At 38.8% G+C, this 27963-nt stretch overlaps 2 protein-coding genes across 8 annotated transcripts in view; both read left to right on the top strand.

Annotated features, from left to right (window-relative positions):
- LOC117152112 overlaps nucleotides 1-888 on the top strand; it is a 2636-nt gene extending 1748 nt beyond the window's left edge. The window contains exon 2 of the mRNA XM_033322787.1: nucleotides 260-888. Coding sequence (XP_033178678.1) covers nucleotides 260-613 — 354 coding nt within the window. The 3' untranslated portion in view covers nucleotides 614-888. The remainder of the gene's footprint in view (nucleotides 1-259) is intronic.
- The window catches only part of LOC100746425 (microtubule-associated protein Jupiter), an 87920-nt gene that overhangs the window by 55098 nt on the left and 4859 nt on the right, over nucleotides 1-27963 (top strand). For 2 of the 7 annotated variants that reach the window (XM_012389867.3, XM_012389868.3), the window contains 3 exons: nucleotides 23591-23988; nucleotides 25260-25283; nucleotides 27110-27196. In XM_012389867.3, coding sequence (XP_012245290.1) covers nucleotides 23591-23988; nucleotides 25260-25283; nucleotides 27110-27196 — 509 coding nt within the window. Of the gene's footprint in view, nucleotides 1-473; nucleotides 969-23590; nucleotides 23989-25259; nucleotides 25284-27109; nucleotides 27197-27963 lie in introns of those variants that run through there. The other 5 variants (XM_003492223.4, XM_033322783.1, XM_012389869.3 and 2 more) reach the window with 5 other exon arrangements.

Raw genomic sequence — 27963 nt, 5'->3', positions numbered from 1 at the left:
GCCTTCCACCGCTTGTCGGGGGTGGAAATGCATACAAACCCGGTCTGCCGGGGTTATCCCTTGATTTTGCTGCTGCTGCTGCTGCTGCTGTTAGAGGTGGTGGCGCACCCATGGAATAGGATGGTGGTGTATAGCTTCTGCTGGACTGGCTTTGAATCAAACAGAGACAATGACAGGGACACGCAGAGAAACAAAGACAAGCATAGGGAGAACACGATCGAACAGTAACTGACAAAGACACAAATACGTGTATGTACAGAGCGAGAAAGAGGGAAGTGCAGACGAAACCAGGCTGAAAGAGCTTGCACAGGGTGAAGCAAGAAGGAGGGAAGAAGGTGGGAGAGAGAGACCTGGGATCGGTGCTAGAAGAGCGGCCACGAGAGCGCCAGAGAGAGAACGGGCAACTAAGAGAAAGAGAGAGAGGAGGGAAGCACCGGTGGAGGAGGCATTATATACTGGCTGGATCCTCATTCGGCTGCCAGTTTCTCGGCTGTACGCGGCTACGAGTGTACCTCTACTCGACCAACGATATATTCGTGACCTTATCCAAGCCGGGGAGGAATTGACAATCTCTTTGGGACCGGGAAGAAACAGCCTGCTGTTCCTTCTTTAAATCAAGGACGCTCGAGTCCAAGGACAACTACTGCTTGTTGGAAATCTCGTCGTCTGGTTCCATCTTCTTTCTTTTTTTTTCCTCCTGTTGGATCTTCCAACGTCGTTTTACTTTACACATCGAAGACTTTTCGAGACATTGACATCTTTCAAGATATTCGGAGCTGTTCCTCGGCTGTTTCTCTCTGTGTACAAGCATCCAGGGGTGACACATCTTGAGAAGAGGATCCTGAAGACGCTGAGGAGGGTGTACGCGTGAGGAGATACCTCGGTGAAGATCATAAGAAAAAAACGATGGCCACTTACGCGACCTACAGACACGTCGAGCTCGACAATGTTGGATACGGAAAGAAAAGGTAATCCCGGAACCGATTCGCTTGCCCGCCTCTTTACCGCACTGCGGCTCCTCCAGCCCTCTTGCTGGATATCCGGTTTGCTCCTTCCGAGACGGCAACAGACGCCTTTTCCTTTTTTCTAGAAACACGTTTTATTGATTTTTCCCTTTCCAATGAATCTCGTTAGTTTGGTCAGGATAAATGTGTTGATGTTCGGTTAGTACAGAACTGTCAACTTGACAGCTGTAACTTGCGAAGGTTGTCCGAGTATCTCTTTCGGATGCTGTGAAAATTAGAAAGAATATTAATTTAGTGGAGTTTTTTATAAGATACGTTTCAATATGTGACAGACTAATAGCTTTATTTTTATCAATTATGACACGAGACGATAGTATACGTTTGATGTGATACCTATATATATAAATGAAGTTTTCCAAAATGGGAGTATCGTGTGTGAGTTTTGAAAGGCTGTTAAATACACTCGAGAAAATATTCTGGTTTTTAATAGAATTTTAGTGTAAAATACATTTGACGATATATATATGGTAGGTGGATCTTTTATTTCTATCAGTTATGACAGGAAATATTATATCTTTGATGTGATATTTACACTTGCGAAGTTCTTAAAAACCATAGTCTCGCATGTGATACTTAGGAGGTTGTTAGCTAGTTGAAGGGGAATATTCTAAAATTTTTGTGAATAAGTTTTTTTGTAACAGATCGATATCTTTATTTTTATCGATTAACGCGACAAATATAAAAGTATCACGTTTAAGATTTTATTCACGCTTTGAAGATTCTTGAAGATGAAGGGTGGTTGGTTTCGAAAATGACAGGATGCGGTAGACGCCGTATACAACCGTGACTGGTTCGATCGATCTGCATCGCGAAGCGAGGCAGTCCTTGAATCTGGTCGCCGCTTCGAAAACCGTGCTGTAGCGCTCTCGTCGCCATCGCCCAAAGAATCCTGAATATTCCAAGTTCAATGTCGAGAATTAATCCTTCCCCTCCAATTAAATGGAAACTTTCTTTTTTCACGATCATCTTGAAACTGCTTTAAGACTCGTCTTTCCTCGAGAATGTTTTCATTGAAACGGTTTTCCCGTGTACGTGGCATCGTTTCCTGTTGTCCACATTAGAAACGTACTTAAAAGAGCATGGAAATACGCCGTTTCGATACAAAGAGGATAAACAACTGTTACACACCGGTACTCGTGGGCAAAGTGTTTTATCTGTGGCATTACTTAAGTGGTTTCCACTGTGATAAAAATTGTCGGCAGCTCTTCCCAGGAAGTCGCACATCCTTTCGGAGGAATTTTCTAATTGCACGCGGTGAGCCTGGCAAACCAGCGAACTCGCCTCTAAACGATCCTTCAAGAACGTTCAATATTTACCACCGGATAATTATTATAGTTATTTCTTGCGAGTTTACTGCTCCGGTAGGCTTAACCGGTAGGTTTACCCTATCATTTTAGGTCTTCGTCTTCGTAATATTTGATATTTCATTCCTGGTAGTGTATTTGAGATGGTTGTGCTCTGAAAGTTCCGAGTATTAATATGCAGCATCGATTTTGGCCTATGTGTTCTTGGTTACAGGTAAACGGTAATTATTAATCAATTAATTATCGTGACTGCTTGTCGCGTTTTATTTCTTGAAAGTACGCTTAATGCGCACCTTACTATTTCACATAGCGTCTTGGTAATAATTAATATTTCTTTCTTGGTAGTATTTTATAGAGAGAAATCTTCAGGTGGTTTGTTTTTTAAAACTCTTGGTATTTATTGCTATGATTGATTTGGCTACGTGGCGCTCTTGGTTACACACAATGGTTCTTAATCAATTATAGTTATTTCGTATGATTTATTGCTTAAAGCTACGGCTAATTTATATCGTGCTATTTTACACCGAGTCCTGGCAGTAATTAATATTTCATTTCTCTGTTATTAATTTTCACGATTGATCTCGCCCCGTAACATTCTTGAGTACAGATGATAATTATCAATCACTTGATTATTATTATGTCTGTTCTTTGCGATTTATTAGTTAAAGGTACGCGTAATACATGTCGTATCGTTTTACACTATGACTTCGTAATAATTAATATTTCATTCCCGCGTTTCATAGCAAAAAATTCAAAATAATTCATTAAAGCTCTCGTTACGATTAATTTCGTCTTGTCGCGCTGTAAAATGTATCAAGAAATATTTTTGCGCAAGTCTTCCAAGAAATACCCATTCACCGGCAATTGATAAAACGAGCAGACTCTCAGAGTACTTCTAGAATATTCCTCGTCGATCCTTTACTCTGTTTCTTCCCGGAACTGAAGCTTTTTCATCTTTCGGCCGTAGGAAGCGCGTCTTTACGTGTCAAAAGTCGAGGCTGCACCGAAATAGAGGAAAAGAGCGGAACACAGTCGGATTTAGAAAGCGTGACTGTTATTCCACGCTATATACGTGTCTCTGTTTAACATCTTAAACGTCGTAGAAACATTAGCCGCCTGATTACACGATAATTTTTGCCTGTTTAATAGCTTTTTACCAGTTTCAAGATAAACGTTTGTTTATCTTAATATTAACTCTACAAATATCAGTGGAATAATTTTCGCTTAATAACTCAATTGGCATAAATTATTGTTTTCGCCAATTATTATAATCATTTGCTATGAGTAACTTTTTATCAAAAGAGCTTAGAAAGATAAACGGAACAGGAAGCAACGAACTTAGGACAAACATTATTAATTTAATGAAAGATATATCTAATAAAAAATGACGAGTGTTTAATTTCCGGGGAAAAAAACGGCCGTATATTAATAGCAGCAAATATGTTAACACGATCGTTTGTTCCGTTTCCTGTTTCAATGTCGTAAGGAAGCTTGGTGACGAATGGAAATCGACGACGTGTGTGGACAAGAGATTTCTGCAATTGAACTTCGTTTAATATGTGGTCAACGCCCTCGGGTAATTGATGTGTACATGGCTCTTGAACGACTGTAATTACACGGATGTCACCTCCAGCCCGTTCGCGCTTAATTGCCACCATGATTTTTCTTTGTACCTACTATATACGCTTCATAACACACCCACGCGATCTTTTATCTAAGCGCAGTCCTCTTGAGGAGGTGTTAATCGTTTAGTCAAAAATCTCAGATAAATCTCCTCGCTTCTTCTGGTGGGATCCATAGGAAGATCTGATCGTTGATGATTTTTGTAGTTATTGTTCCTCCATGAAGTTCATTTACTTGAACAATGGGAATCGCATTGAACGATAGCTTTTGGATAATTAGGAAGTGAAACTCTTTCGAGGACGTGTAAATTGGAATCTTTGTTCTTATTGTTCTTCCACGAAGTTCATTGACTTCACGAGTGGAATAGTAATAAGTTGGCGGATTCTAAATAACGAGGAATCTTTTCCTTTGAATTCTCTGTCTGCTTCTTTATATTCTTCCGATCTAATTGGAAATAGGTTGTTCGAGGAAATATTGGAAAGTTAATTAGGATATTAATGTCACGAGTTGCGAAATCTTTCCTCGTCGTGTTTGGATAGATACTTTCCAAGCGATGCAGCTTCTGAACATCGAAGGGTGTTATTAGCTACCTTTGAAATTAGACGGCTTGGTCATTGGATATTCAGATTATGTTGACCTCGCTTAGGGAGAATTCTGTATAAGAGAAGAAAGTTCTTGGTAGTCTATCAGCTGGATCCTGTTATTCGTATTCACTCGGATTCCTCGTCTATCGGCAGCATTTTAGGACGAGGATGTAGGATAATGGATGTGCTCCAAAATGCTCGATTAAAATCGAGTATGGGTTTAAAACTCTCTTGGAACCATTATCAATCTTGATTTTTATTGTTTTACTCGGTGCTATGCCGCAAGTTAGATATTGAAGAGAAAGTTCTCGAATTATTCTGTGAACAGTAAATCATCTTTGAACTTTAACCTTCTATATCTGATATAACCTGAATCAAGAAAACAATCAAACAATCGTTATATCGTATGCGTCGGATATTTTGCTAGCAATTAAACTAATAAAAGTAATTAACAAATTGGACATTGGTTTAACGATGGAAGTGCGATCAGCATTTGATAAATTCAATAAATAAATATAAATTCGATGCATTCATGCTCGATGAATCCAGTAAATTTTCAATAAATTTAATCAACTTCCTATATATTTAATCAAATCAACCGAAGGTCCTTTAATACTTCCAAAAGCACTCATAACGAGAACCCTCGAACTGTCCAATCACTTCCAGGTTGACCGAATAAATAGACCAACCACTTGGGACCTTAACTCTTCTTCGTACATTTAATAAGCGAAAGTGCCAGCAACTTTTTAATAAACCTAAATAATTTTATACGTCGAATCAGGCCAGTAAAACTTCTCTGATACAATCGGATAGAGAAATTCCAAAGATCCAAACGAAAATCAACGTGCTTCCTCTTCTAGGACTGTTAGCACCTGTAGATGGAAACAATAGAGTGCAGAGTCACGACGCGGGGTCTCGAGGCACGCGGTTATCTTTCTGATCGGATTCGTGGCATCGAGATTGATGCTTATCCGTCCTGGCCCCGAGGACGAGCGTTCGTGCTTTCCCATCGATGCCCCCGTTATAATGCTTGCTCTATACAAGACCCAATACAGTACAGTCTTTGTCCTCGAGTGATAAACAGGCCCATCCCCGACACCCGACGCGAGAGAGCTTCTCTTCGTTCATCATCTTTCGAACCTGTTTCAAAGGATGACACGAGATTACTTGAAAAAGTACAGATTATTATGCTGCTTCGTGTGTATACTTCACGGTGGATTTCCACGAATTCATGACTCATTTTTCGATATCGCCATAGTTCTTTTTACTAAAAACAATTTCTTAATAAGAGGTATGGAAGATTTTCCGTAATTCTCCAGAAATTTTCATCGATTTCTTGATTTTTGATATTTCTATGGAGGTTGTCTCTGTGTTAGAACATTAGGAACCTTATCTTGTTAAGGAATTTAGATGAATTTTGTAGAAATTTGGAGATTGTAATCTCCTTGAAATAATTAAGAAATTAAGGAAATTTGTGTTGTTAAGAAATTTTGGTAGATTTCGTAGATATTTCTAATCTTACGAATTTTTGGACATTAAGAGTAATAGTGGCTTTAAGTAGATTTTGTAGTAATTTAACATACGGTATCTGTTGTATGCAATCAACGTAGTCGACTCTTTGCCTCGCTTAATTTATTACCTTTCTGACAGCTGCATATATCGAAGCTTCTCGCTAAGTTTCTATAAAAAATTAGAAATCTCATGGATACTTCGAAGCTAGAAATCCTTTAAGCCTAAAAAGGAAGTAGAAGTTTCCTAGATAGTATATTCACACCTAATAATTTCCAATAGTCGAGAGAAAATAAAAAATTCGAACTTCATTTGTACATTCATTCACAGTATTCACACGCATTGCTCCCAGCTTAAGAAATCCATCATCCATCTGTATAATTTCTCCTGTAGAAACGTAATACATAATTCAAGACTTCAAAGGACCACGATATCGTACATCTAGAATCTAGATCCTTCTTCCTTGGATCTTCTCCTTAGCACCGGTCAGTTGAGGTCTTACGCAAACTTGGATACACGTAACCAGACGTATCTTTTCACCGGTTCTTTGTTTTCACCAGTTGTTTCGCATCGCTGATTTAGCAGTAACAAGACAAGAGACTCTATGAAGGAAACGCTAACTAATAGATATTAGAACACGAGTTCAGCTGAAATTCTTTTCAACGATTTGTCGTTTGGCCTATTTGAGAATCCCTATGCAAGGCTGGCCGGTCTTGACCTAATGAGAATAAGCTTAAATCGTTTGGGACAGCTGCCAGCTGAAAAATCGCTACACCAGCCTGTCTATTGCCAATTCTGATCTATTATCGTGACGACTACTAGGTCTTGTCGAATAAAAATTGTCGCTGTCCTGGGATTTGTCGCGCTATCAGCTGAAATCTAGGTGAAGAGACATAGAATTATGTGTAGTATGATAGCAAACGTATTTCTGCAAGGATTTTTTGACGCAATGCGGAGTGGAGTTAAATTTGGAATGTAAATCGGAAGATTTTTCTAACAAGAGTGAATCAATGAGTTAAAATATTGCTCTTTGGAGATTTACGCGTTTGAGACGCATTTGATCAGAAATTTTGGGTATTCTAAATGGGCTGACAATGGCTTAAAAGCATGAATTATTAGAAGTTAGGTACTAAAATAAAATATTTGTATGGGTATTCTGTTTATAATATTTTGAGACATATAATTAAATGGTGGATATTAATTATAAAATAAGAGAATAATAATTTTTGTCTGATTGCGAATCAGAGGATGAAGGAACTTGGAACCGCTGAGAATTATTTCAATCCTGAATTACAAGGATTTACATAGATAGCATATCGTGTAAGAATATTCTGATAAATAAGATAAGATTAAGATTTCTAAATAAGAAATGTAGTATTTTTATTCGATTAACAGAAAGTGATAAATGAGTCGAACGATAGGAGAATTAAGGAACAATGTCAATTTCATTTAAAGAGATCCCGTAAGCGAACGGATCCAATTTCGGACCAATTATCAATCGACGATTAACCTTCTTAACGAGTCCTTCCCTAACAACTATAATAAGGTATGTATTATTACATTGTGCGTGGGCGTGACACATGTTTTTCCAAGCTCATCTCATATCCTGTTCCTCCTACTTATCTTACTCGAATCGTCGTAACAATTTGCAAAATGCGTCGAATTAAGCGCATTGGACTTGTTAATTATGTCAGTATCAGACGCTTTCGATGTATGCTAATGAGAAAATATTCTTAATAGAAGTGGTAGTTTCTGTTTCCATAACTTCGGACTTCCACTTAGCTACGTCGGGTATTAAGCTTAAGTGGGGAGCAATCCAATTAGTTAATTCCTTTTTTCCACTGTAAAAATGTTCGCTATAGTTACTTCAGCTCGCCACTTTACCTAACTTTTAGTCTAGAAGTCTAGATCTGAAACCATTCTTCTTTTTATATATTGATTTATGATAAATAATATTTCACTGTGAAAAAATTTTTGGCAAAAATTCTTTGCAGGGGAAATTTTCATGAACTTTTTATATGTATTGTTCAAAAATTTTTTTTATTAATTTATAATTTATAATTCTTTTGTAGCCTCTTTGTAAATATTTTTACATAAACAGACCTGATTACAAGATCTTCCACAAATACTTTGACAAATTAAAGATGTTCTTTGGAAAATCTTTCGCAGACTTCCTATACAATTGCGTTTACATTCTGTTCATTGTCTGATCGTTTCTGAAATCCTACAATGAAATCCTCTACTCCAAATCAAGACGAAATTACCAACCGTAATTAGTTGCAAGCAATCCAATCCTAATTTGCTCAACATCACGTCACTATAAATTCTCTCAAAACAAAGAAAAAAGAAAAACTAGAGAAAGAAGCAATCCGTCAAGTTTCCTCCATCTTACTCGAGTTTCTCGGCGATCGTTTTTCTCTACTCTCATCGAGCAGGCCAGAACACCATCAACGTCAAGTATCCACGTGGATCGAAGTGTAACCTAGAATCGGCGTTCTTTTTTTGTTTCTTCCGCCGACTTCCTCGACCATTACGATATGCTTCACGTGTAAAACTACACGTCTCCAAGTTTCACGTGGATCGAGACGTATCGCGTTACTACGAACGAGTCGCTCTTTCCGAATCCGGATCGTCTCTGTCATGGGGTTACTCACCCCCATTTTACCAGTGGACACGAAAGGGTGGACAAGCGTCGTATGAACCCCCGCAGCGGTGGCTTCCCCCTCGTGTAAGCTCGTAGGCCTTTGTGGATATCGTTCTTCGGGGCTTCCTAGGAGAAAAGACGGATTTTGCGAACCTATGAGGCGTGGAAGCCCTGGTGAGACTTGCTCTGTCTGGACCTTACCGATTTCACGTTGCTTCGTGTAACTGTTTTAGTGTTTTCGACCGTTCACCTAGGCATTTAATTACGTCTTGCTGTTTTAGCGGATTTTTGGAATTTTAGGGAATTTGCAGATTGTAATATCTGGAGTTTATGTATATATGCACGTAAGCATAAAAGCCTTTGTGCAAAGAACTTGGAAATAATTCCGAATATAGAACTGAACAATTTTGGGGAAATTATTACGTAAGAAATTATTAAAATATAAAAATTATTATGTATATAGAGGTAATTTATGGGAGTTATAATATTGGGTGGAATATTCGAGAATCATAGTGGCATATAAGGTTGATATTCTTCCCAATTTCTACAGTCATATGGCTCACGACCACATATTTCCACGAATCGACAAACTCGAACATCAGCCTAACAATTGCCCGACACGCTATCAGGATAATTTATGACCGCTGCAGATGATCAGCAAGGAGAGTTCGACCGATGGCAGTGAGTGAAAATAAAAGTTATCGTCAGATAACAAACATGATATTCCAATTTCGATAAGAAAGTAAACTTGCGGTTTCACCACGCAATTAATCGCGGTGTAAATAAAGTATGATTTAAACATCATCACAGGACGATATTTCTTCAAAATATTTCATTCTCTGACTATCACACACGAATGAAATAATTCTTTGTTACAATGAATCAAAATGGATTTTCCACGTATTTAATTTTTAACTTCGACGCTGAACTTATCAGATATAGAAGTTTTAAATGTAATTGTTTAGATAACTTCCGGATCGTTATATTTTGTTCGAAACAACGTTCTTCCAGATCTATCTCACGAATGCAAATAATAACTAATAACGCTAGGAAGAAAATGAAAAAGTTTCCTGGAAAAAGAAAGGGAAACAACCTGGATGTTCTCGATACGTCAGTGCCTATAGCCGCCTACGCCGATCTCTTTATTTATAACAGTCCGCTTTTACAGAACATTGACTCTATCTGTCTCTTTGCGGCCAATGATAAGGTCCGCCACGCGAAACGCTGGAAGTCGATCGATCGTAATGCACCTTCGTCCGATAATCATCGCTGCTATCTCTTTTGTGTACGTGGCCGTGTTCTTAGCAGCGTGCGCTCGATAACTCATACTTTGTTCCGCGGTGTTTCCTGTGCATTATTCAGGGCCACGGAACGTGAACTTCGAGCTTCCAGCTGAATAGTTTCGCGAGAAAACGCGATATCGTTCGACGGTGGATCGTAGAATGACGTAGATGTTGCTCTTCTACTGCCACGAATGTCGCGGATAAATTTATCTAATGACTTTTCTGAGTAAATCGTCGATAGGGAAGTTGCGAATTTGGAGCGTCGTCAGGCTTGAAATCATCGTTCGGAGACGCTGAGATAAGGATTTGACGAAGGAATGAGTAATTTGTTTGATGACTATCTCGAGATAAAAAGTTGTACGTGCCAGTTGGTACTCTTACACGGATAATTTTTTAAGTCGTTTTATTTATGACGTAATTATTCTAAGAATAGTGGGTATGTCGTAGAATCTATGTTAGTACATTTTTTACAAAATTGTTTTTACACAGTTCAGGATCGTATTCTATTTTTGGCTAAAATTTATATAATCCGTAAGATAATTGTTTATAACGGAGAAGAAAATAATTGGAAATTTATTTTCGACAAATATTTAGTATCCTACTTTAGTTTAAAAATACAGTTAACCAGTTTACAGGAATATAAACGTACCGCGTGGAAAGGTATTTTAAGAATTGAGATTCTCAGGTAGCCACTTTTTCGTCCGACTGTAATATGACGATTTAAACCGTTCCTTGAGTGCTCTTCATTATTTTATTATGCTGTAAAAGTGCCGATAATCGTGCAGGTAAAGTAAACCAGAAGTATCAGCAATCGATAAAGTCAACATCAGAGAGAAATCGAAATATGTATGTCATCGAAAGAAGCAATGTTGCTCGTCGTTTGAGAAGCCAGAAAATCGTTTCGCGATCACGAGGCTGATTGAAATAAACGGCGTCGAAATAAGTTTTGATAAGTACTCGTTGCTCGTCCGATTATCCGCTTGTTAAACGACGACCGACCAAACAAGGGACCAAGAATGAAGAGAGAGATCGAAAAGAGGGGTTAAATCGACGATTTCACCGGAACCGAATAAGTCGATCGATTACGCCGTTGAATTGGTCGGGCGGAGGCGTAATTGGCCAATTAGTTAATTTCGCGTAAACTTCGTCTATTACTAAGTCCACGATCCATTGCATAAAGTTACACACAGACCTTTTTCTTCGACTCGATCTGGCTTCCTTTTATAGCTGTCGATCGTCTATACGATTGTCTTCAAATGGCGCGATTATTTGTTCGAGATCAAATTTTTACACATTACCGATTTATCGAAGCGAATGAAAATTTGTCGAAGAAAGTTAGAGGAAAGGTTGTATTACTCTTAAAGTAATTGATTACGAATCTCAAATTGGAAATATAGATTTGTTAAAAAGATTAGGGGGAATGTAATGCTACTTTCTGATGAAATTTGCCACAGATTTTAAATTGGAAAGCATAGAATTTCCATATATTTCTATGTCAGATTTGAGGTAGGAAAATTATTCCAGTAATAATCGCAGTTTTTTTTAAAGTTATTACAAATTCTGAATTGTAAATCATTGCTGATTTACATTTATTACGCGATACTGAAATATTTCAACTACTTAAATCCCTAAAACAGTCTTAGGACAAAATATGGATTATGCGGGGGATCGATCGATTGCGCTTTGATTACCGATCACGTTTCGTCTGATCGATGAGATCGTTTTTCTCATCGGACAGAATTGTTCACCGAGATCGATGAATCGCCTTCTGAGCAATTCAAACGATCCACTTTGACTTGCCGATTTGCCGCATTTGCATCGATCGTGGCTACCTGCTGTATATGGCGTGCGTGGCGTGTCTCGCGAATGTCGCAAACATCTTCTGTCAATTGTGACGTTGACGACGTTATTTCTGCGCAACAATACCTTGTACATAATATCGCGACAACGATGATGATGATGGTACCCTTTCATTTTTACTGTTTCGGTCTTGAGCAATCGGGCAAGTTTTGCTCTTAGTCACTGTATACCTTTGTCGTTGAATGTCAAAATTTTCTTATTCTTCGTCTAAAATTAGCCTTTTAAAATTAACTTTTTAAAATAATTTAATTTTGGTAAAGAATATTAAATATTTTATTTAAATTCGTTTCAATTTCTATAATCTAATAGTTAATTTTCTGCGATGTATAATTATTCACGTTGAGAAAAGAATATTAATTTTCTAAAGTAATAATAAAATGTTTGTAGAATAATATAGCTGCGAAGAGTCAAGTCTTAACTCGATGATACCGTGCTAAGTTGGTTCGACTTCTTGTACGAACTTTCGTGCAATCGGAAAGATTTATTACAGTTCTATAAATGTAAGCGTATCGTATAAAAGGAATTAAGTAACAGATAGGTATTTATAAGAGAGTTAATGCTGGACGCTCTTATCTAAATTCTAGTCACTCCACACGAATATATTCGCTCGTAACTCGACCACTTCAACCGAATATAGTTGCACGGTCTAATTCAGTTGCCCTGCAACTGGTCACCGTATCAATTCGCTACGACATGTTATTATATGCAAGAAACGTATATTCATCTCATACATTCTTACATTCAGGCTGATTAAGTCATACAGGCATACGTAAGCAGCCCCCTGAGTATTTATCATTCGGTCAGCAACTCGTAAGAGCACTAATCCTGCATGAAACATTTCCAATTGCTCGATTAGCATTCGAATTATCGGCAACTAAACTGTGTAAAGCATGTAACTTGTTCTAAAGAGACTAAAATAAAAAGATATGCGAAGAAATATATATTAGATATAACGCAAGAGACAAATCAAATTTTTGCAAAGGATCATTTTTCAAAATTATTACCCTACCGTTGCAAATCTATCTTCTACGAGTAATTATAAATTGGTTGTTTTGAATATCCTGATAGTTTCAGTATTCAAACGTTCACGATATCTACACAACCGTTTACAATAGAATGCTCACGATGGAATATTCATAGTAGAACAAAGAGCAATTAGATTCTTCCAGCAATCCTTTCAGACCAATTAAGATACCTAAGATATCTTCTTGGATGTGAATACATTTGATGGATCAGTCGAACTCATAAAAACTCCCTTTCTTGTTGTTTGCATGCTAATGACTCATCCCTTCCGTATCAAATCATTAGATTATATTCTTACACTTCGATTGTCGAAGATTCGTCTCGTGTTGCGAGGATGCGTCAGTGTTGCGATTCAATGATTCACACGTGCCGGTTTCACGCAGTCGGCCGACACGAATAATTTACGCTCGTGACTCGCGTCCGTTACGCAACGGGCACGCTTAGAACAATCGAATCTACTCGTGAAAGTCCAAATAGCTGGGAACAGTATGATTAACAGGACGATTAAGTCATTATCAGGCAACGTGACACGACTTGTCAGAGGAAACGGTCATTACCTTAAGAGGAACTCGATGTTTTTCTAAGCTTTACAGCAAAAGCAGAATCGTTAGAACTGTTATCGAAGTAGATTTGTATCGATCTTGGCTTCTTTTCTATTTTCGAAATCTTAGATACACTTCTCTAGTAGCGAATGTTCATAACAGATGAATAGCTGTTCCAACGAAGAAAAAATTGCTATCATTTTTTGATGACTACGTAATTCATAAACAATAGAATTGTAAGAATGACATACAGTTTAGGCACAAGTCACGCAGCAAAACTGCGATTATCCTCGGACAAATGTTGACCTAGAACTTGATATGAATCATGAAAGTAAACTGCTGTTACGTGAAGAAGAATCATGATTTTACCAAGCGATACAAAAGGCCTGAAGTTATTCGATTCCAAATGGAGAAATCGAGATTTCTTGTTCGAAGGTGGAGCTTTTTTTCAAGGGTAGAATATGGAAGATAATATATGCGGCGGTTCAGGGTGTCGAAGAAACTTAAGCCTACTCGCAATTTCTACGGTACGATACGTGAAGCTTCTTCTCGTATCTGACTGTCTGACGCCAACGCACCCGTACACTATTAGGAATTGAATCGAAAGGCGTCTGGCAGATCGAAGTAACTGCGTGTTCAACTAATCGCGCTTCGGTCGATGGAACTTCCTGAATCGAATTGAAAAACTCGCCAGGCTCCTAATTGAAACGAATCGAACAGGACGTGGGCAAGCATCGGTACGTACTCGTGGATCGAACCGAGCGTCTTAGCGTGCTGCCTGCCAGGCTATGGTGATGTATGACTGTGGTATGGTTGAAAGGCGGAGAAGAAGAAGAATCGTCCGACTGATCGGGAAGACTCGAGACTTGCCTCTAAATTACCCTTGATTTCAAGCAGTTTTACTTCCTGCTTTCGAGAGAAATTTTGGTGATCTCGTGAAATATTTACGATCTGAATATAAAGTCTGTATGATCGCTTTGTTAAGGTACAACGCAGTTTTGCTTTCAGTTATTCTTCAAGAGAAACTTCGACGACGTTGTGAAACTCAACCTTTTGTTTTGTAATGTTCGTATGATAATGTTATATTAGCTAAGGGAGATTTCAAGCAGTTTTATACTCCTCTAATTTTCTACGGTGAAGAGAAATTTTGATCATCTTGCGAAATTTATCCAAGTTATCTACCTTGCGAGGTTTTCTCTCGCTATGCAGAGAAAAACAAAAACAGTTGGAAAAAATTGCCTCCGAACTGGGTAAATCTAACCCTCTAACTCGATCATGCGGAGTCCTCGCTTGAAAAGGAGCTTGCTACCCTAACAAATTTACACGAAACCCAATAAGACATCCCCGCGCACGAGTTACCAATTCCCAATCCAATCAACGAAGAGGGGTTCGATGCTCGTATCGCGTCAGCTTGATCGTAAAATCAGCTAACCCGCCTTCAGAACGACCTACGTCGAGGGTGGATCGTATTTGAATATTCAAGGAACTCCCACGAGGTTGAAGATAATGGAAGCGTACGATCATCGTGGTTACTAGTCGACCAATTACCTTCCAGCTAAACTATTTCTCGCCTACTCCTGTATTGCATCTATCCATCTCTGAAAGCGCGCAGCACACGAAAAGAGTTTCACCATGGTGCAAATATTTAGCGAAACGTGAAATCGAGGAAGTATTAGCGAATGGCAAAGGCCTGGGGTAATTAAACGTCGGAACAATGACCATTGTCCGAAACGCGATAAAGATTGGCCACAATGCCGCTCCTTGTTATCGACATCCTCGATATTCCGGGACCTCACACGGAGTTGCCAGCAGCCAAGACGAGTACTCGAGCGTGACTCCTTATTGCCGCTGCACCCACAGAAACGATCCATTTACGCGCGAGCACCGAGCCTCCGACTCTTTCCGATCGCCTTATCTTCCGCCTTGTGAATTTTTCCATCGAGAAGCTTCGTCTCGAACGATCGCGTCTCCAACGTTTATAGGCTCGAAAACTTTTGACTCCGAGAATGATCGAGGCTAGTTTCCACCATATGAGCGGTGAACTATAATTTGTACTTTGGGAAAACATAGTAGGAAGATTAATAACAATTAATATCGATGCGAGGATTTTTAAATATTGATAATCAAGTGAAAAGATTTGTTGAAAAAGTAGTTGGAAGATTAGTGAAAGAAATGGGAAATTATCGGGGAACACGAGGTATTAGTTACATTAGTATTACGTTAGATTTGAATCGAGTAACTTCATTTCTCAATTCTTCCTTCGAAGAATTGGAAAGACAGGTTGAAAAGTTAGTAAAGGCGTTAGAAATTATTGAAGAATATGAGATATGACACTTTGGTAATTATAATAGTTTTAATCGAGTAGCTTTATCTCTATTCCTTCACGGGGTTGACAACTCTATAGAGAATTTAAGAATTATTAAACGACATAATCGTTAAACATATCTCGACGAATAATAATTCTAATTGAATATCAAATTTTTATAGAACGTAAGATAGGGTTTGTATTATCTATCAACGCGCGAAGAAGCCCTTAAAGAAATGCATAATTCAGAATCTGGCTATGCTACTTCCATTACATACATACTTATAAATTCCAAAGAAACGTTAGTAGAAAGTCTTGTGGTATCAGTGAGCCAGAAACGGCGCGTGTATTCGACGATAAGGGATGATGTTACGGGTAATGGATGAAATCGAAGCTCGATGTTCAAAGTGTAAAAGCAGAGTAATGGTCTACGATAATATCGTGCCTCGAAATGGAGGATCATGGTACGCCTGGTATTTTTCTCCGCATAATTTCGATTGGGACGTTAGGAAGCAGGATAATGCGCCGTTCCCACGAGGATAACATTGTATTTATATAATCTGATGCTTAAGACTAGTTCGTTTGACCTGAAAACCGAGTTTCTTTTTTTTTTATCGTCATCATACGTCAGTAAACTTAGTGCCCTTTTTTTTTTTTTTTTTAAGTAACGTCGTCGCGTGATCGTTGGGTTGGATCGATCGTGATTGAATTCTTTTATTGGGCGATCCCTCCGCAACAGAGCCGAATATACCGTGACAAGAGGACGTCGATGCCAAAGGAGACGTCGCGGGAGATGGCACCGACTTACTCCTCTTTTCCCTTCGTTATTGCCTCGACTAAATCCTCGTGCCAGTCACTGGACAAGATCAGAATATATTTCGACAAGTTGGACGTTCGATGTTCTTCGAATCTTTAAAGTTTGATGAGGTTTCCTTATATTATTCTGCTATCGAGATTTTGCTTATTAAAGTTGGATGTTCTTCGTCGATAATTCTTTGGTACGGGGATCATCGTCGATTCACGATGCAAGGAACGCGAATTTGCAGAAATGAAATTTTTATTAGGTAAAAAAGAAAAGCAATATTGCTGTAATTTTTAACCATTTTAATGCCAGGAGGTTTTAAGAATCCGCGTCGGATTGTGCTATGCTGCGCGTTAGCGTTTCGTTCATTTACTTGCGAGAAATACCGATCGACGCGATCGCGTTCTTTCTTTTCGTTGCCGAAACTGAGCGCGTTGCGAATTGACGATCGCGAGCAAACATCGCGACACAGTTAACCACAGCACGCTAACATAGCGATCGCACTTCATGGCGCTAAAGCGGTTAGGATAGAATATTAAACAACATTAAGAATCTAGCACAGGTGGTATTTTTCTTCGATCGAAGTTGTTTTAATGTAATCCTTTTTTATTCCAGTTTAATATCATGATTACCAGATCTGCCCAAACAGGTTTCATTTACTTGTCGTTTTTCACAATTACTTGAAACATAAACCTTTTGGTAAAAGTAATGTAAACTGTTATTGAGATTAGAATACGCTTAGGTATATTCACTTCACGGTATAACGAAGTTGCGAGTAAATTGATAGTATATTTATCATTAGTCGTTTTAGTGTCAAAGTACTGTCAAGTCTATTTTACTCGGTGTCAAGGAATGTGTTAATAGAAGAATTCTTCCAGAGCAAAGCACTCTCTCACCCACGCAACCTGATTTCGCGTCACGTCGAATATTACACGTATTCCCACGAGCTTTAATTCCGTTCATCCGACTTTACGACTCACAGAGTAGATGATTGCCCTTGCGTCCCATTTTCTATATTCTTTTGATTACGTCGTACGTGAGACGTTTAGCAGGATGATGGACGATCCCCGTTGAACATTAGAATTCGTTCCTTCGACTCGTTTTCTTCCATTTTGTCTGTCCTATCGACGATCGTCTCACGATCTCTGAGTAGACGATCGATCGTGCAGCTTCCAAAATGACAGGGTTTAAGGAAACAAATCAAGTACACTATCTACTTGGCAGAAGTATCCAGACATTTGCTCGTTTTTCGCAACATGTTATTTTATTACAGAGTTACCGATAAATCGATCTGGAATATTTGCATCCTTCGTAATCGTCGTAACTACGTACGATATAATATCCATAATTTGCCAGCGAATCGTACTTTTCTATTCTTAAACAATTTTTTAAGTTCGAAGAGAATAGGAAAAAATTGTAACCACGTGATAGTCGGATGTTTTTCAAACAAGTTACAAGTATTTTTCCCGGTTCGTAGCAGAGTTAAACGTTTATGCAAATATGTAGGATTATGGACTTGCACGATGGTCTACATCGAGGAAAAGTGTATGATCGATTTATTGTTCCGTATCTTGATGACGGAAGAGCTTTACAACTCGATTGTGTTATTTTAAGTTGAACGAGACAGACCTTTGAAGAGAGTAGATCGTATTTCCTCTTTAATGACGTTCGCCAAGCATTAACATAGTTCGCTCTGCGAGCATGTCGAGTCATTGTAGCAGATGATTATTATTTTCGAAAGCGTCCTGGTCCACTTTTCACGCGGTTTCCTCGGGAATTTCTAACATTGCTACGTAACGGGGCGAAAGAAATTTTACGGTGGAATCGGAGGAGTTGGATGACTTCTTAGAAATTGTATGACTTCGTAGAAAATATCGAGGCAAGTTTTTTCTCGCTATTCCAATTGATATCATAAATCTTTTCTGTTGTGACATTTTTTGTCAACTTTCCCTGTCGATGTTAAAGGACGATTGATACGAAGAACGTGCATCAAGATATTAGAAATTATCGTGAATGACACAGAGAATTCTTCGAGCAACAATAACAAAGAAAATATATTCACCAAAATTATGTAGTTTCTAATCAATGGTATTGTCTCGAACTTTTAATTTACATTTTCAGCCGTGATTTTTCATAAATTTATTTGCGCATCACAAAAATCGATATCTCGTGAGTCACGGTAAAGTTTCTTCTGAAAATTTGTCGCGATGACAAAGCATCCATCTGTATTTTATTAAACGAACATCAGGGATATTGGAAAGATAAAAGAAATAACGTCCCTTATGGTGTAATAACATTCTAAACGATATATATTAGCCGTAGTCGGCATATGGTGGGTTCAGCAACCGTGGGGTCAGCGGCAGCCCACACGGTGCAAACGGAAAGTCAAGTAAAATCCTCGCAGCAGGGAACTAATGCGGTGTACCGGAAGCGCCTCGAGGTAGTGCAACAGATCTTTCTGCGAGAAAGTTTCCGAAAAAAGACAAACGAAAAATTGAACGATCCTAGATCTTTAACGCTAAAATCATCGTTATATCAAATCTGTCAATTCACCTAGTAATTCCTAAATTAAATTCTGTCTTAAATTCGATCGCTCTGGATTCAAGAAAAAAAAAAAAAGAATACGAATATTTAAAACGGAAAACTGTTACTTTTCCCGCAACAAAAATCAGCATCAAAAACAAAAAGCAACCCTGTAAACCATCGCTTTGACAGATTCGGTAATGAAAGAAGTACTTGCTCCACGTTCGTTTCTCATAGATAATTACCAACGTTCGGTTAGGATCATCTGTCTTCGGATTATCTAAACTGGAGATTTATAAAGAGCGTTTAATCTCTTTCATGTCGGTCTTTACCCCCCATTAAACACGACGACACGTAAGATTAAATGACATTAACCTATTTAATAGCACCGGAACACGCTTCTACGACTTGGTTTACGTCGACGAACATTAAAATGTTATGGCGGTTCTCGATGATGGAAGATGCATGGACAACCGCGTAAAACAGGTTGATGGTCTTATTAAGTCGACTATTGGTTCCTTTGGTGGGGTTACACGGCGTCGAAAAGAAGACGCAGAGGCGTCGTCGTACGTCATCCAACATATTTCCTCGGCGCGCCCATCCTGTCCCCTCCAGGACTCCTCGCTTCCTACGGCCGATTGATTATCCTCGTTATTTGCCCTCCCGTCTCTCCACGGATTCATCTGAACGTGTAGGCTCTCTCTCTCTCTCCCTCCCTCCCTTCTTCTCTCGTCGAGAAAATCGTCGATCTCGGACACTGTACGCATCGACGACCGGACGCAACATCACCGAAGAGGATCATCAATCGTCCTAGACGTGTCCTTTACGTGAACTCGCCTTCTTTTTCCTGCCCTCTTACGTTCCGAGGATTTATGGTACGGAAGAAATGGAAATGGACGATAAATCTACTTTTCTTTTTGCTTTTGGTAGATGTTGATGGGAAGAGAATATGGTAATTTACGAACGAGCCGGGGGTTGACTCGTTAGAACGAGATCGAGTGGATATTGTAGGAGTTCAGATGGGACTCGATATTGAAATTTTTCGAGAGATGAAATTTTCGTATTAGAAAGAATCGCGGTAAAAGAAAAGTCTTCGACATGGGTCCTATGTTATAGAATATGAAACGATCTTCAGATTTGTGAATACAAGAATTTTTAATGTGATCAATATTACGCATACCAGGATGAGGAATTGAAGAAATACTTCTTGACGACTTGTGCTGTAGGAAGTTCTTGGAATCGAAAGGGTTAGCCCTAAAGCAAATTACAGTGACATAAATTGATAAAAAATAAAAGAGGATGAAAACTATCCCATGTATCAGTAAATTTACTAAACACAATTCTTTTCATGGAAAAGAACGTTCCACTGTAAAAGTGTACCGAAGTTGCCACTTCATGGACCATAAAAATTTTCAAAGTGCACAGTTAAATAATCGTAACCAATTGCTAATTTCAAAACGACTATATCTACATCTATTTTACTTAATAAAATCGCCGGTTTTCGACGCATAGAAGAAATCCGTATACATAGCAACCTAGCCAGTAATTGGTCAATTAGAGATGAATTTGATAATTGGAGGAATGGCGCGTCCCTTGTGGTGAGTTTTCAGCGTTATACGGAGCGTAAACGAGGCTTATAAGCTCATAGTTGCGGTTATGTATGAACAGAGAGAGAGAGAGAGAGAGAGAGAGAGAGAGAGAGAGAGAGAGAGAGAGAGAGAGAGAGAGAGAGAGAGAGAGAGAGAGAGAGAGAGAGAGAGAGAGAGAGAGAGAGAGAGAGAGAGAGAGAGAGAGAGAGAGAGAGAGAGAGAGAGAGAGAGAGAGAGAGAGAGAGAGAGAGAGAGAGAGAGAGAGAGAGAGAGAGAGAGAGAGAGAGAGAGAGAGAGAGAGAGAGAGAGAGAGAGAGAGAGAGAGAGAGAGAGAGAGAGAGAGAGAGAGAGAGAGAGAGAGAGAGAGAGAGAGAGAGAGAGAGAGAGAGAGAGAGAGAGAGAGAGAGAGAGAGAGAGAGAGAGAGAGAGAGAGAGAGAGAGAGAGAGAGAGAGAGAGAGAGAGAGAGAGAGAGAGAGAGAGAGAGAGAGAGAGAGAGAGAGAGAGAGAGAGAGAGAGAGAGAGAGAGAGAGAGAGAAGCTTCCTCGTCGAAGCAACGAACACGTTTCTATCAAACCGCGTCGGTCGTTCAATTATCCGAGACACCGTAACGAGGAAGCGTTGATTTATCGTTGAGTCGATGAAATGCGCGCTATGATACGTTGCGTACGTTTGATGAATCGTCGGGGGTAAAAGGGGGCACAGGGAAGATTCGTAAGGGGCGTCAGTGTTGCGACGTTAATTAGAGTGAAACGATTATATTCGATCGATCGGGAGTTTAACGACTTCTTGCTGGCGATACAGCCAGGCATATACGATACGGTCGATAGAACGACGTAATGCGTTCGAGAAGAATGTTAATTGAATGTAATTAGAAAATGTATTACCACGAGGCAGCGTATAGACGGGGGGATGACTTAGGAGTGGCGTTCTTGAATTTATAAATCATATTGTCAGTTAAATATCGAGGAACAAGCGGTAATTACACGCAGTCATTTCTTCGATCTTGAGAGTTCGGGATGTTGAACCAAGGGATAAGTTGCGTAAACGTAACATTATTGTATAATAAAAACAATGTGATTTATATATTATATATATTTTTCTTTAAGCAGAAGAGATACAGGGATACGAACTGTATTCGTACATCACTATACGGTATAGCATTTATACTGATTAATTAATAATAAATAATTTAAATTGATTATCTTCGTGTACTATTTTCGTGTGATTACAAACATTTGATACTCTGAAGAAAACAAAATGCTTCGTTGCAAAGCGAGGGTATGTGTAAATATACTTTTAAAGAGAGAAAAGGACGAACCTCGATGGAACCGAACACTTTAAGCTTCCGTGTAACTCGAGCAAGAAATAATCCCGACACAAACTACATACCCAGGAAGCAACGACTCCTCCCAATAATCATACTCTATCCATCGCTGCTACAACATCATTTATAAACACTTCGACCAGACTCTTGTACAAAATGATCTAGATGGGAGCGGAATTGTTAATACCGGCTACCATATCAAGACATCAGTCGAGGCATTAATCAACAGGATATTCTTCATCCTGACTGAATCGATCAAGATTCATCGCGGAGCCTGTGTAACCAGAAACGGTCCATATTCGGATAGTCTCCCTGCGCAAACTCGTTCGAAAGCAGTCAGAATCCATCCCTGGAGGAAATTGAAAAAAAAGAGAGAGGGAGAGAAAAAAAGAGATCGTCACGCGTGAACGGTTCCTTCGTTAATTGAACCGTTCTGCTAATGATGTCTGTGGATCTTTAAAACTATGCTCCCCCATGGCTCGTTCATTCGTTCGTCGTTCATAGAAAAGAGGACGGATTTCATATTTTTAATTGCTCGTCCTGGTCCGAAGTGAATTCTGGTACCACACCCTGGTCTGTTATTTCTTCTCTCGTGTCTTTTTTTTCGCCGTTGCTGTTCCCTTTCTTCCTTCCTTTTCCCATTCTATCCGCTCGACCAGGCAACGAACACGCGACAAAGCGCGTGCCACGCATCAAGCCGAGAGACGCGCGACCCTCGTTACGTAGAAATCAGCGCAGATTTATCGAGCAAATTGGATCGAGTCCTTCCGTCGTGGGGACCGAGCCGTGTTGTTCCCATGTCGGCGACCACCGCCCGAGAACAATGGTTCTCAACCCTTTTTCGCCTCTCGGAAGTGGCTGACTCGGCGTATATGACTAAAGGCTGTCCCATGGAACGTGCACTACACGCGATTGCACAGTTCGTATACCGTGCAATTAAGAGGCGTGGATGAAAGCGTACTTGTCGTTGAATGAAATTGACGTCTTCACCTAGTTCTTTGTTACTAGTGGAGAATTAAGATCGTAGGTAATTTTAAGAGCACTTGTTCCATCTGGAAGTTGGTACAAATGATTTCTAGCTGTTATTTCATTCTTTTTTTAATTTGCTATTGTAGAGGAATAAAATTGAAGTACTCTTCTAAACAATTTATAGTATTCACCGTACATTCATACCGTACGTCGTAACAGAATTATTATACTATTATGAAGTTTGACATTTTCTAAAAGGAATTAGTATTACGTAAGAAAAAGTAGAATGAACGATATGGTCGAACAAAATGTCCCAATATCAGTAAACTTTCTTAATAGACAAGTTTAGTCTAAACAATTTACTTCAAAGTCAAATTCTACTCTAAATAATGATTTAGTAATAACTAAACCTATAAAAAAAAATTATTACGAAAAACACTTAAAAAAAAAGACGCCCAATCACCTAAGAATCTCTGAATAAATAAATTATTCTATGCAGGAAATTGTCAGTTCGAATGAAGAAATCTTCGATCCTCTTTTCCTGGTCATGAACTTAATACTTTGGTGTATCTTTGATGTACTTTGATGCTTAAGGATTGAAGACCAATGTCAAAATTATACCTTCACCAGGCATCTTTGAAATCGATAAATCTAATGTTTGCATTGTTCCATTGTTTCAGGGTATTGAAACCCCCTGGTGGCGGAAGCAGCGACATTTTCGGCGCGGCCCCCGAAGAGACTAGCCCCCGCCGCGTGAAGAACCACAACCAGTCGCAGCTGGGCTCGGCACTGTTCGGCGATACACCGAACAGCAACAGCAACGAAACGCCGCGCAACAAGCCCGGTAATGATTCATACAATCGCCTGTTTGGCCCTCCCGATGCCCCACCCACCACCCCAAACGCGAAAAATCACATGCGCAGCAATATCTCCCTCAGCGGGGAGTCGACGTCCTCATCGGTGTCATCAGGCGCCGCAACGTCGCCCGCGAAGAGCACCGGAAGTACGGACTCGATCGCGGGCGTTCTCAACGGATACGCGGCCAGCAATGGCAACAATCTGACCAACGATGTCACAGGTAAGGTGTAAATTCTCCTTTCTCGAAAACGCATCCACAACACCCGCCCTCCTCCTACGACACCCCCACTATATGTGGAAACAAAAAGGATTTACTGTCTCTCTGGTCAGGTGAACTGGTGTACGGTGCGAGCGCGATGGAACGCGGCTACGAGTTCTGCCACTAGTGTTCGCTATTGCAAATGATTCTTTATATTCGGTAATTTAGTTGTTTTTGTACGAAATGAATTGACTGCTTGCTATCGAGCACACGCTTCTGTAATTTGTCATTTGAGAATTGTTGAGCAGAAAGGGAAGGCTTAACGTTAGAACTATCGATGACCAAAGTGTAAAATTCGTGTCATTGAAATTAAAATGAAAGAATTTCTAGAAGCCTATAACGTGTCTACGAGGAATTAGAAATTGGTAATTTTTACCATTTTGGTAATTCTAGCGCTAAGTAATTATAGCAGTGCAGCGTTAACTGGTCTCTATCTCCAGCAGTGAAATAAAAAAAATAAAAAATTTCTTAATTATTGGAAATATTATATCTCTCTTAAAATTTTTGGAAATATTATATCTCTCTCTCGATAATTGACCAGATAAGTTGCCAATACGCGACCAGTTAGCCAAGCACTACTATGAATGGTGTATGGTGGTGGCAGCCTTGCGCAGTCAATTTATTTTGAACAAGCTATATTTAAATCGTCAGTACAGCACAATTACCTTCACGTCGTAAACGTGGGACGAATTCTTTCTTTTTTCTCAAGCGTTACTTTCTTGGTATCGAAGCTTTTTCTTGAGACGATTTAGTTTCTTGCGTACTATATATCATTCGAGTAATATATAATTTTCGATTTTTATTTCTTTCTTTCTGTTTGTTAGTTTTCGTTGATTTTTTAACAGATTGCTGCTGTGACAAGCGTGCAATCGCTGGAACTACAAATATATACTTAAACTCGCACTGTATTCGAGCTACCTTGAAATATGTGTCTGTGTGTCGCAGGCTCTTTTCGATATTAACTTTCGCACCACGCCGATTCTGTTTGAAATTCCTTTCAAATTAAAGACACTTCTGTCGAGTTTCACGCGTTCTGTGAAATTCCGTTCGGTTTCTTTTGTTCCATTAAATCGATTGAATGAACAAATTCCAACAGAAAAATCGCTATTGATCTTTTTATTGTGGAGCTAGCGAGACACGAACGAACATTGTTATTATTATTTTTCTTTCTTATTTTCTGTGACTAATCCATGGCTTTTACCAAGTCATCCTCTTGAATTGTTCACAAGCAGCTTTTAGGAGAATCAAACGATTTCGTAAGTGTGTAAAAAAGACATATTCAAGTAGATGACACGACACTCATCCTACACGTTATTTTTTTTTTTTTTTTAATTACGGATGATCGCGATCTGTTTCGGGAAATGTCGTTCTTAGCTTGATTTACATTATCGATTGAATTGCAAGAATTAATAGTTCAATCGAACACGTATAAACTGTTTCGCGTTAAGTCGTTAGCGAGGAGTTCAACAAAGATGCAAATAGGAGGCAGAAAAATCGTTAGCGATAAATTGGGAAAGGATATATGCAGAATATATTTTTTTTTTCATTTTTTAGGAATAGAGAAAAGATGTAAAAACAAAATTATTATGTGCGCGTGTCCATGTACCGTGTACTTACCTTTTTATAAAAAGTTTTTATGAATCTCGATCGTGCAATGACGTGATTATTAATGCAAATCAAGTTTCCAAACATGAAATTTCGCATAAAATTATATTAATTAGCGTTTTTTTTTAGAATTTCATTTATCATAACTGGATTTAATTTTCTACCCTTTTTCTTTTCTTTTCTTTTCTTTTTTTTTAAGTGTAGAAGTTCGTAGTCATTCCAGAAGTTCTTAATATGTACAATATATATTTCGTAAAGCGTGAACTGTGATAATTTTTTGATTAAAGTACCTTTTTTTTAACGAGTCACAGGGCCTGCTGCGAAACTAGAAACACATATTTTGAGTTAGTCGCACCATTTTCAATCCTTTAATTTTTTGGTTAAACACCGTAACATACCTCTCTGCTTGCGACAAACAATCTGTTTCTCATCGATTTTTCACGCAATCGGATGGGAACCACGGAGTTGTCTAATATATGACATATTTTGAAAATATTTTGTTTTACCCTGTTATCTTTATTTTTTTTTTTTTAATGTGTGGAATTTTGATATAACGAAGATGTTATTCTTTTAAGTGGTTTTTTTTATTATTGGAATTGATTTCCAGAAAGAAAAGTAACTTGGAATCATATGTATCTGTTTAATTTTTTACAATGCTTCACACATCGTCAGTGAACTGCGAATTGTTCATAGTGCGTTCTTACTCGTGGAACAGTTTGAGAACTGCAGTTTTTCTTTCCATTGTGTTTTTAATCTTGATACTTTGTGTTTTCTTCCGTTGCTCCGTAACTTTCTTTGCTTTTGCTTGCTTTATCTCACACAAACGTAATATAGTACAATACTCTTGGTTTTCTATTATGTTCGTACTCGTTCCTCTTCGCATGGACGAATTCCAGTTACTCGCGTTACTATTCCAATTATATTTCATATTCAAAGATTCAGAAATTTTAAGATTTGAATATTGAAAGATTCTTTCAAGACAACTGATTTGATTCAAAGATTCAAAAATTCAGTAATATAAAGATTTAGGTGTTCACAAAGATTCCAATATTCAGAGATTGAAAGATGTAAGGATTTAAATATTTAAAGATTCAAAGATCTAGAAATTCGGAGATCGAAAAATTCAAAATTTCAAAAGCCGTAAGATTCGAATATCTAGCAATTCGAAGATCTGTAAATTTAAATATCCCAGCACTCTCTAACTTTTCGATTATTCTTTTCACCGTTTGTCCCTCACTCCCCAAAATTAAGATAACTAAATGATCGTAGTATCTCGAATTGGTCCATGCGAACAGTCGCGCCCACTAACATATATACACGGTTGGGTGACGGTGATGTGGGTTTTGCTACCTGTGTGTCGGTGCATGGGGGTGGTGGTGGTGGTGGTGGTGGTGAAATTCTGGCTCGTGTCGCTTTGCGTGCACCGGCTGTGAAACTGTCGTCCTCTGCGCCTTCCTACCCGCTCGAACCCTGGCAGGTGGATCATCCTGCTTAACTCGCAACCCGGTCACCGGAGACGGAGTTGACGTGACGCCCGTGAGGCGCAGCGCACGAAGGTGTCGAGGTAACGTTTACCCACTCTTCTTTTGTTTTTTCTCAATTTTACTCTCTTCTTTCTCTCTCTTTTTTTTTTTGTTAAAGACGATCAATAATGTCTTTCGCCCTTTTACATCGACATTCAAACATAAATTTTATTATTTTCATTCACATGAAATTATTTGTTCTATCCTCTTCCTCGAGAAACTTCGAGACACGCGAGAAACTCCATTTGATTAGTTTTTCATCGAGCAGGTAACGACAGAAGAGGAGATTCCGTAGTACTGTACAAAATTGCCGAAGGTCATCGTTCTTCAGCAGCATCTCGACAGTTAAAACCACTGTTATCATGAAATAATTTACTACGGCTTAAACAGCGAAATAATACGCGTGAAAGTCGAATTATTCGACGAACTATACGAAACTAGATCTTGGAAGATAAAAGGATCCGAAACTTTGGCAATTTGAACATTTGTAAGTTTGAAAATTTGAGAATTTCCAGAGAGAATTTGGGCAATTGGAGATTTGGAAATTTAGAAATATGAAAATTTATCGGAATTAAGTATAAACGCATGCAAGTAAAAAAATGCAATGCAACGTAGGTTAATAGGAGGGTTGAATATAAATTGCAGAATGGTTGGCGTGTGGTATTATCAAAGTTTGTATGGTCTCGACCCCCGATTCACGAAGAAAAATATGGGGTAAATTCACGAGCAAGTGGGGTCTACTTTATTTTGGTCAGAATAGCAGGAGGGTTTTGTATGCATATTTGATTGAACGTGGTCTGGAAATTTT

This window comes from Bombus impatiens, unplaced genomic scaffold (assembly GCF_000188095.3).
Source record: "Bombus impatiens unplaced genomic scaffold, BIMP_2.2 scf_0665, whole genome shotgun sequence".
NCBI classification, from domain to species: Eukaryota; Metazoa; Arthropoda; class Insecta; order Hymenoptera; family Apidae; genus Bombus; species Bombus impatiens.
The sequence above is the reverse complement of the archived record's forward strand: the minus strand, read 5'-3'. Positions and strand labels throughout refer to the sequence as shown.